The sequence below is a fragment of the Peromyscus maniculatus genome, chromosome 21, assembly GCF_049852395.1.
Source record: "Peromyscus maniculatus bairdii isolate BWxNUB_F1_BW_parent chromosome 21, HU_Pman_BW_mat_3.1, whole genome shotgun sequence".
Lineage (NCBI taxonomy): Eukaryota > Metazoa > Chordata > Mammalia > Rodentia > Cricetidae > Peromyscus > Peromyscus maniculatus.
The window spans coordinates 7,242,951-7,253,698 of record NC_134872.1 but is presented as its reverse complement, the minus strand read 5'-3'; the positions used below and the strand labels follow the sequence as shown (position 1 = coordinate 7,253,698).

The window sequence follows — 10,748 nt, the reverse complement described above, 5'->3', positions numbered from 1 at the left end:
GCACATGTATGAAACTGTTGAGCAATAAGAAGCTAAATTATTAAAAATCAAATTGAGATCTTTCTGGGGCCAGTGAGGAAGCTCCATGGGCAAAGATACTCGCCATCAATTCTGTCTACCTGAATTTGATACAGAAGCCCCATGAGATGCATGCTGGAGCACACACACACACATGCACACGCACACAAAAATAAATAAAATATAATTTTAAAGTATTTTAAAAGAACCATTTCTGTAAAATTAAATTGAAGATGAGAACTTTTTTTTTCAAATGGAAAAAAAAAAACCCTACCAACCTTGTCTGAAAATGAAAACTAAAGGGGCGGAGCTACAGCTCAGGGGTGGAGTGAGTTCTTGCCTGCCATGCTCAGGGACCTAGGTTCAATTCCCATCACCGGGGGGAAAAGTTATTGCTTGAGTGTGCACTTGTAGACACAGACAGACAGACAGATACACACACACACACACACACACACACACACACACACACACACACACACAGAGCAAACAACCCAAACACTCCCCCACTTGTCCTAATGACAAACCATTACAAGTCACCAGGAAATATTTATTGAGCACCTGCTTCGGGACGTGGTCCCTGCTCTTCGGAGGTTTACACTCTGAGTGGAAACAGGGAAGAGGCCAAAATACATGTTCGGGAGGGTGGGGGGCAGCGAAGGGCAAACAGTCCAGACCAGAATGTTACAGAAACAGAGGTGTCTGGGGTCAGACCCAGTAAGTGCTTTGGCAGGGATTCAGTCCTGGGTAAGGGTCACTCATGGCTCTCAGTCTCCTGTTAGGCTTGCTTAGCCCTCCAGGCACCATCCTGGCCTGGCTCCTTGTACATCTGCCACGCAAAGGACTGAGAAATGGGAGGGGTCGCTGATGACTTCAGCCGCTAGGGTCCCCACCACACACTGGTATCGCAGGGATGCTCACTGCTCTGGGAGGCGTATCTCACCACCAGGGACCCACCCTCGAACCACGAGGGGGATGGCTGTCACTGGAGCTGCCCGAGGTAGAACCAGGGAACCCCATTTAGTGTACCCCTTCCCTTCCAGGTGCCCAGAGATGCCTCCTGCTTACCTGGGGGTATTGGGGGGGAGGGTCTGGAGAGGGAACAGCAGCGGAGTGCCAGGCGAACCCTCAAAAATAGAGGGGCAGCTGGCAGAGGGACTCACAGGGGAGGCAGACTCCCCAGGGGTGGCAAAAGGGACCCAGAGTGGGGGGCATTCCCTGTCTTCACAGGGCTGAGCGAGTGTCGAGGGTCAGGACACTACAGTTGGGTCCTAACCAGGGTAAGCCTCATCCCTGTTCTAAGCTGTGATCACTTGACTGTCACCCTGGCCAGCCTTAGAGGTGACAAGGAGACCCCAAAGTCCCACTCAGTTGGACCCCCTTCAAAGTGCTATTCAGGCCTGAGGATCACCCCCATGAGACAGGTGGAAGGAACCAGGCCATTTAGGGAAAGTATCATCACCCAGATAGGGGGTGGGGTGGGGGAGGGGGTAGCTGGCATGAAGCCAGTCCGACCTTCCCTCCAGGATAGGGAACAGAGTTTGGGTTCAGAAGGGCTTAAATAACAGTCTACATAATAAAAATGCCCAGCACTAAGGGGTCTACTATCCTACCACTTTAGTTCTTTTAAATAACGCTAAGGTTGGAGGCTGGGGGGGAGGGCAGGCAGAGTATATACAGAAGTTTAAATTAAAACACAAATAATAATTAAGACACACAGAGTGAAGGAAGGCCTAAGGCAGAAGAAGGTGGGGAAGGGGCCTCCTGGCCCACTGCAGAAGAAGGTGAGGCCTCCTGGGCGCACATCAGGGCTTCCTCTTGCAAAAGACCAGCCGGCGTTTCGAATGATAGAAATCTGTGCAGAGAGAACAAATGTCAGGCCAGAGGCAGCGGGGTAAGGACCCCCTTCCCCAGAGTCAAAGGGACATGTGGCTACGCTGGGGAAGGTGGTGGTGGTGGGACCCAGGGCACTGCACCTCCCTACAGCCAGAGGGCTGCCTCTGTCTGCCTGGATCAAAACTCTAGGGTGTTAGATCCCCTAGAGCTGGAGTTATGGGAGGTTGTGAGCCATCCCACGGGGGTGCTGGGAAGCGAACTCAGGCTCTCCGCATGAGCAGTGAACATCACTGCTCTTATCTGCCGAGCCACCTCAGCCGTACTGAGGGGTGGAACCTATGGTGTGGCTCTGTTGCCAAGGCACGCCCCCCAGCGCTTCCCCTAGTGGGTTCTAGGCCGGTGCCTTCCTGTCAATGCAGAGAAAATGCCCGGATCTTGTGAATGCCATTAACACCTCTCAGCCATGGTTCCCTCACCTTCGGAAGCAAGGCAAGAATGGCTTGGTGCTGGGGGATGGCTGGGATGCTCTCTGCAAAGGCTTTGATCTACAGCCACTGTTAACCAAGAGCTCCGAGTAAGATCAGTACCCGATCAATATCAGCAAATTGGGCTTGGCTTCAGGCTTGTGTGACCCTCAAGCCACCCCCCTCCAGCTCCCCTGCAGGATCCTTCCTCCCTGTACCTGTCCTTACCTGTCAGGCTGGTCTGCCTCCGTTTCCGGCCCTGAGAGGTTCCCGGACCACCCGGGGAGTCCTCAGGCCGCTCAGAGGCGTGAGGCATCAGAGTGCAGGACAGAGACAGAGCCACGTGGTCCTCCGGAGCTGACCCCTGCAGCAGGGCGGAGGAGGTGCCGGGCCGCTTGTCTCCTCCCAGGTCGGCACGGCCACGGGACCCGGGGCTCAGGTAGAGCTTGGGCAGCCCCAGGTCCCGAACGCGCTCCCAGGCGTAGTTGCCCTCCAGCGGCGTCTCGGTGACGAAGTCGAAGTTCCAACGTTCCCGGGCCTCCTGGAGGCAGCCGGCCATGAGCGCATCACAATCACGGCTCAACTGCTCGCTGTCCACGGGACCAAAGAGACGGCGGCACACCTTGCTCCTGTGTGGGTCGGGTCGGCCATCATTGGCATCGGACATGGTGGTGCCTGTGGCTGAAACACAAGAAGACCCAGGTCACTATGGAAACCGCACCACAAGTCACAATCTTCCTGCTCCCTCTCCACCACCTTGTAGAACCCCGCCGCACCAAGACACCCAAAGTGGGTGTTGAGTTCAGCCAGCCCTGGGCCTCAAGGTCACAGTTGATGTCCACAGAGCCAATACATTGCAGAAGTGTGTGTGTGGGGGGGGTGGGTCACAGTCCTGTTTACACCAGGGCTACTATCAGCTAAAATCAATGTCTTGTGCTAAAGTGTCCTTGGGTGTGAACACCCCAAATACGTGTGAATTGCCAAGGTCCAATGGTTTCCCAAACACACCCCCACACCCCCACACCACTGGCAGCTGGGCCAGGCCTCAGTCCCCTGTTCTGCTGCCCTTTGGGAGGTAATTCCCTCCAGCCAATCGAAAGTGCCCTGGACTTCGGGATAAGACACATATAGACTGGGGCTGCTACTTGGCACCACAGTTAAAAGGTGACTCGGTGTCTCTGGCCTCAGTTTCTTAGCCCGCATAGCTGTGGCAGCATCTCGGGGAGCTGGCAAGGTGGCTGGAAAGGGGGTGGGGGGACATTGGAGCCTGCCTGCCTGGATCAGAATCAAGGCTTTGCTGCGTGACCCCCAAATGTGTACCTTAACATCTCTGGGCTCTGTTTGAGGACAGATACGAGGATGCCCTAAATTAGTGTAGGCGACCCTGGGAAATGGAATCGGTGGCATGCCTGCCTCTCTGGTCCGTTCTGACAGAGCCGCCTCCTCACCGCTCCCCAGCACCTCCTCACCCCTCCCCAGCGCCTCCTCACCCCTCCCCAGCACCTCCTCACCCCTCCCCAGCACCTCCTCACCCCTCCCCAGCGCCTCCTCACCGCTCCCCAGCACCTCCTCACCCCTCCCCAGCACCTCCTCACCCCTCCCCAGCACCTCCTCACCCCTCCCCAGCACCTCCTCACCGCTCCCCAGCACCTCCTCACCCCTCCCCAGCACCTCCTCACCCCTCCCCAGCACCTCCTCACCCCTCCCCAGCACCTCCTCACCGCTCCCCAGCACCTCCTCACCCCTCCCCAGCACCTCCTCTTCCAGACCGGCAGCCGACAGGTGCTACCCGTGGAGGTGTTATCTAGGGTGCCCGGAGGCAGTAGCCTCGGGGAGAGGAGAGGCTGAAGGGGTAGCGTAGGGCTCCATCCCTCTCCCAGGCTAAGCCACATCCTGCCAGGCTGATGTATAATCTGCAGTCTAGACACCTCCTAGACCTGCCTACCGCCTGTGCCCAAGGAACCCGTTTTACAGGCACAGAAAAATCAAAGGTGGCTGGTTCAGGGAGCATGGGATACCGGAGGGGCCCAGGCCGCTCCTGCCTGCTCTGGCCCGGCTCCAATGCCAGGGGATGCAGGTCCTAAGGAGGGACAGGGTTCTCCTGGGCACCAGTCCAGCCCTCCAGTCTTTGAGCTTGCAAGGTCTGCCCAGTAGCTTCGTCGGCTCTCACCACACACACCCTCAGCTCCTCAGGATGAGTTTGCCCAATTGCCTCACTCAGATCAGAATAAGGCAGGAAGCCAGAAGAGATAAAGAGACCCACCCGCAAGGGTCTGGGGCTCAGATGGTAAACCCTGTGCCTACCTAGCAAACAAGACGCTCAGTAAAGCTGGGTGTGGTGGCACACCCCTGTAATCACAGCAATTCGGGGGTAGAGGCAGAGAAAGCAGAGTTTCAGGTTCAGCCTTGGCTACTACATAGGGAATGAGGCCAGCACTGTAGACTATATAAATATAAATAAATAAAATGCACCCCCTCCCCAAAACACAGGATCACAGCACTTGGGAGGCAGAGGCAAGAGGATCTCCATGAGTTCAAGGCCAGCCTGGGCTACATAGTGAGACCCCGATCTCAAAAAAAAAAAAAAAAAAGCAAATAAACAAGACACAGGACTAAGACAGATGCCCACCGTCCCTGAAAGGGGTAGTGTGGTGCTGTGGAAAGAACCTCAGATAGCGTCTGCCTACAGGGAGGGTTCGGGGTATATTTACATTTTTTAGTGCAAGGGCTGCTCTAAGCGGTTTACAACTGCCAGTCTTCCTAAAGCACGGCCATATTCATTAGTTCCCTGAACTCACAGTCATCCTCCTGCCTCAGCCTCCCCTGGGATTGCAAATGTGAGCCACCGCACCTATTGTTAACAGACCGCACTATCGCTTCCTTTTTGGGCAGAGCTAACCAAGGCACAGAAGTTAAATAAGGTCACACGTGGCATAGCCAGGATTTGAACCCACATCCATTTGCTCTAGTATTGAACCGGTCTCCCTTCTCATTCTGAGGGTCATAACGAGAGAGCGAGCGAGCAAGAGAGCGTGATCTAGAGAGACTGAAAGATGAGCTGAGACAGGGCTTATTTCCCCAGACAAACGGCGTCCAAGCCCAAGTTTGGTGCCCTTCGCCAGAGGGTAACTCTTAGGGGCCAGAGAGGGGGAAAGACAGAGCACCAATGGCCTCAGTGCTCCACAGGCTCGAGGAAAAGCACAGCTAGCGCTCTGTCGAGACTCTGGAGAGTCCCCAGGTTCCAGGAGCCCAAGAAAGAGCCAGAACCCCTACAGGGGCACGCTCCCCACGTTGGCTCTCAAGGGCCACGCCTCCCACAAAGTCCGCTCGCACACCCAGTTCAAAGCCACTTCTATCATAAGCCCTCATTTACCGAGGCAACGCCTTCCTTCGCTGGCCACCGTGCATATTTTAATTCCCTAAACCCAATCCAGGCCTCCCTTTAAGCCGCGGTGGGGGGTGGGGGGTGGGGGTGGCAGCAGCGGGCGGCACCACCCGAGGACCCGCGCACGGCCCGCCTTGCGGCTCCCACCGCGGCCCGGAGGGGGCGCTGCGCTCCCGGGAAATGGCGCGCGGTGGGCGGCGCGTGGGCCGAGCAAGGCGTGGTGAGTCAGTTTCCTGCCCGGCGCTGCCCGCCCGCCAAAACTGGATGGGCACCGGAGCTGCACGTCACCCTGGGGTGGGGAGGGGAGAGGAAAGGAGGGGGATCCTGGGCCGCAAAACACGTCACGATGAGCCCGGGCTTCCTAAAGTCCCGCCTATGTTGGGAAAGCAGCGCGCGCGCGCGCACAGACAAACACACACGCACACACACACACACACACACACACACACACACACACACACACATATATGCGAGCGAGCGAGAGAGGAGAGAGAGAGAGAGAGAGAGAGAGAGAGAGAGAGAGAGAGAGAGAGAGAGAGAGAGAGAGAGAGAGAGAGAGAGAGAGAAGCAAAGAAAGTGCTCTTAGCTCCGGCCCCCTCCACCTTGATCTCCACACCCAAGGCACGCGATGAGTCAGATCCCTGGAAAATAAAAATAGATGAGGGCGAGGACAACAAAAACCGCTCGAGTGTCCTCGCTGAAACGCGATGTGGAGGAATGGGAAGAGAGGAAGCTGCCAGCGCGCCCCCCCATGCCAAACCCAAGCCCGAGTCTTTACCGCAGGACCAGGGCAAGTGTGGCCCTGGTCCCCAGGGACTCCAAGTAGGGTGGATGCGCCCGGCCCAGTCACCTTCCTACACCGGGTGTGGAGTGGGTCGGGGTGCCCCCCAGGCCCCGGGGCGTCTGATATTATACAGCATCACGTGAGCCTCTCTCCGCGGGGATCCCCGCGGCTCTGCAGTGCGGGCTCCTCTCGCGCCCCAGGAGCCCCGCGGCCACTGGTCCCCGTCGTGGTGGGCGCGGTGGGTGGGACCCTTTGCGCTTCCCGGACTGGCAGTGTAGACAGGGCCCGCCCAAGCTCCCTGTCCCCGAGGGCGCGCCACCGAGCGGGGACCGGACACCGCGTCCAGGACCTCCCCGTGTCCCGGGTTCCCTAGGAACATACTGTGCCCGCCAAATAGGTCACTGTGCCGCGCGGGGGAGGGGACAGGGGCGGGGACCAGGCTGTGCCCGGGCAGGGAAGGGGGCTTCTGGGCTGCCACTGATCCATCCCCAGCTGGGGCGCGGTTCTGATCTCAATCCGGTGCCCGGGGTCTCCTTGTCACAATGAGTCACCTCCTCGCCTGTCCTCCAGGACGTGCCCAGGCACGTTCCCGAGGGCGGAGGACACAGCCCGCGCTGACCTCAGCGCCCAGCCGGGTAGTGGCTACGGCGGAGCAAGACACCTGGACCACACCGACCCGGGACCGGGCGGCACCGTGGGATCGGAGAACCGCTCTGCGCCGGGCCCCAGAGGCACTCCCCGCAGCTTGTCCCCGCCGCCCCGGGCCTCTCTCGGGACATCGGCTTCGTTCTCACGCCTTTGGCGAGCCACACACCGGCAGCAAGAAGCGAGCTCCGAGGAGCAGGTCCCCGTCTGCCATGGCCCGGGTCCTGGAATTCGGATTCTGTATGCCGAGTTTGCGACACAGTCTGACCCTCGCCACACTCCAATATACCAAGCCGGTGACCACCACGGACGCGCTCAGACCCACACCCGTCATCCACCTGCCGCGAACACACCTGTGAATCTGGCGGGCACACACAGACACACAGACCAGTGGCACACCCATCGCCGCATACAACCGCACACAAACACTTCTAGGGACCTGTGGGGCTCAGCGCAGAACTGTCCCCGGGGAACCACTGCTCCCTGCCGCGACGCCCTCACCTCCGAATGTCTCGATATCGCGGTGGATCTGCGCCTGGCTCCGATCCTCCTCTCTCGACTGTGACAGCGGCGGCTCACACCTCTCGGCTGGTGCGCTTGGCTTCGCGCAGCATTCTTTATAGCATCGGTCCGGCCCCGCCCCGGCCCGCCTCGGAGGCAGGACCAGCCGCTGCTCCCACATCCCCGGGACGCGCTGACCCGCCCTCCCCTCCGGGAATCGGAGCCCGCGCCTGACTAGGCTCCAGACAGCCCGAACCCCGCGCGCGCGCGGCAAGAGGGCGCGCCCTCCCCTCCCCCCACACCTGGCTGTTTGCTGGTCACGTACCCCAACCAGCATCTATGAACAGCACTACTGTTACGGCTGAGCGTTTACGGGTCTGCCCCTGACCAACTCTGGGAAGGATTTAGATGATGTTAGTAAATAAAAACCTGGGACTGGGGAGGTGGGTCAGTAGGTAGTGCTTGCCTGGCTTGCTGGAAGCCCTAGCTAGGTTGGACCCCCAGTACCCCGAAAATAAGAGTGAGGGTCCACGTCTGTAATTACAGCTCTGGGGAGGTGGACAGGAGGATCAGGAGTTCAAGGTCATTGTTGACAGCTACTTAACCAGACGGAGAGCAGCCTGAGATGACACTCTGTTTCATAGATAGATAGATAGATAGATAGATAGATAGATAGATAGATAGATAGATAGATAGATAGATAGATACGTACATACATACATACATGGATAGATACATAGATACATAGATACAAAGATACATAAATAGATAAATGTCCAAGCTGAGTGTGATGGCAAAGGACTGGAATCCCAGCACTTGGGAGACTGAGGCAGGAAGAGCGTGATAGGTTCAAGGCCAGCCTGGGCTATACAGTGAGACCTTCTCGAAACAACAAAATGGATGAATGATAAAAATGATGAGACTTTCTTTGAAATTCCCAGGAATCCCCCTATTCCTGGAGATCTTCCCTCAGTGGGCCCCCTTTTCCAGAAGCACCTGAGGCACCCAGACACCCCAACAGAGCATCTTTGGGCTCCGAACCCGATCTTATCCTCTCAGAGATGAGGAAAAGCGGGCCCACAGAAGTAAAGGATGCCAAGCTTTTGATGTCAACTGCCTCAGAAAGGGAGGAAATTGAGTCCAGTTCTCAGAAAGAGGCAATGGTTACCAGGGAAAACAGCGGCTCTCCCTCCCTCTCGCCTCTGCAGAAGGCAGTGTGCGAACGTTCTTTTTTCACACGGCCAACACATACCGCAACGGGGAAACTAAGGCTCAGAGAGGCCCAAGACCTGGTTCAGACCACACAGCCAAGAAATGGCTCCTGCTTGGTCTCTGGGGTGCTGCCCAGAGCTCTCTGCTTTCTGCCGTCTATTTCTGGGTCCAAGATGAGGAAAATGCCCAATACCCCTCAGTTCCAGACAGTTCGCAGAGACGACATCGATGAAGCACAATTCTAGAAAGATCTTCAATGCTCCTGATAGACCAGAAGTGAGTGTTATCAGTTCCCACCCACCCCCCCACCCCCCGTTTTATTTTGCTTCCTAATCAGTTTTATTTTACTCTGTTTGGGGGTTCTGAGACAGTGTCTTGCTACGTAGCCCAAGGTGGCCTGAAACCCAAGGCAATTCTCCTGCCTTAACCTCCTTCCTGAGAACCGAGGCTATAGGTCTGAGCCACCCTACCCAGCTGTTGGGGGTTTTCTTCAGACAGTCTTATTATGTGGTCCAGCCTGGCCACACGGGCTGTTTAGCAAGACCCCCATCTCAGCCGGCCATGGTGATACATGTCTGTAATCCCAGCACTTGAGAGACAGGGAGATTTGGAGCTCAAAGGCCAGCCTGTGAAACGTGAGACCCCACCTCAGCCAATCAGAGAGGGCTAGAGATGTAGCTCAGTTGGTAGAGGTCGATCCCCAGTATGTGGTGGCATGAGTCTGTAATCCAAGCCAAGGAGGTTCAGGAGAATCAGGAATTCAGCAGGGCCATTCAACATAGCAAGTCTGAGGCTGGCCTTGGTTACAAGAGACCCTGCCTCAAAAAAACAAAAGCCAGACCCCTCTCTCAAAACAAATGAACAGAAACAAAAAATTCTAATGCAGAGAACAGAGCTTTAATCTCCACAGAAATCTCAGTTAAAAGAATAGAATGCTGCTTTGGAGTAGCTGTGCGCTCCCACATCTGCTCCTGGATGCTGGAGATCACTGCCCAGACATGCCCCGTCTTCCTCTTCTGATTTAGCTGACCTAAGGAGGACAGGCCTCCTCCTCTGTGGTGGGGGTTGGAAGTCTGAGAAGGGTGTGGGGCACCCTTCCCACCCCCTGGACAGCCTGGCTCTGGATAGAAGCCAGGACTAGAATCAGTCCTCAGGACCACTGCCACAAACACCCCAGCTCCTGAACCATCCCCTTCCTGTACCCAGGTCGTCCCAGAGCTGGGCTGTCATGGGCCAGCACAGGACATCCAACTGCTCAAATCCCTTTGGCCTCCCGGGCATTTCAGATAGACGTGACATTGTCTGTCTGTTTACTTTGGGAGAAAACAGTTTTAATAAAGGCTTGTAGTGAATTGCTGAGTGCTGTGACCTCCTGTGCCTTTGTCCTGTTGACGTTGGGGAGATTTTTAAAATAACTTCTGGCTTCCCGGAGGAGCACCACAAAAGTACTCAACAAATATTTATTAAGTCTAGGAGTGCTCAGGCTTTCTAACAAACAGGCTTAGCCTTGCACTTGAATGTATAGTCAGGCACACGGTTGGAGGACCCCTTCATCCCCTAAAAGGACAAAGGGGCAAAGTCAAATGCACAGAACCCGACCCCCGGACACACACAGACACATGCACAAAAAGCATTCTTCACCCGATACATGCCACGAGATACATGCCATCTTATAGTCTGCTGCCAGGAACTCAGGCTTGCAGGGCGGGGCATCCCCAGGCTATCTGGGGTCTCTGTCTCCTTCCATGCCCTTCCTCAGCCCACAGTAGGTGGTGTGTGCCATCCGTGTCCCCACCTCCCTGCGTGAAGCGGCCCCACCTCTCCAGATCCAGGGCTGGACATGTCAAGACATGTTCCTGAAGGCCAGAAAGCTAGTCCCGACCCACCAGAGCCTGCTGCTCAG

The 10,748-nt window shown here is 56.6% G+C and overlaps 1 protein-coding gene across 1 annotated transcript; it reads right to left on the bottom strand.

Annotated features, from left to right (window-relative positions):
• Positions 1 to 547: 547 nt before the first annotated feature.
• Cdkn1a (cyclin dependent kinase inhibitor 1A) lies at positions 548 to 7,761 on the bottom strand. Its single transcript, XM_006983092.4, has 3 exons — positions 7,634 to 7,761; positions 2,547 to 2,999; positions 548 to 1,873 (listed from the first exon to the last, which is right to left on the bottom strand). Exons 2-3 carry the CDS (start codon positions 2,983 to 2,985, stop codon positions 1,824 to 1,826), a joined length of 489 nt encoding a protein of 162 aa, XP_006983154.2. The 5' UTR covers positions 2,986 to 2,999; positions 7,634 to 7,761; the 3' UTR covers positions 548 to 1,823.
• Positions 7,762 to 10,748: the final 2,987 nt, after the last annotated feature.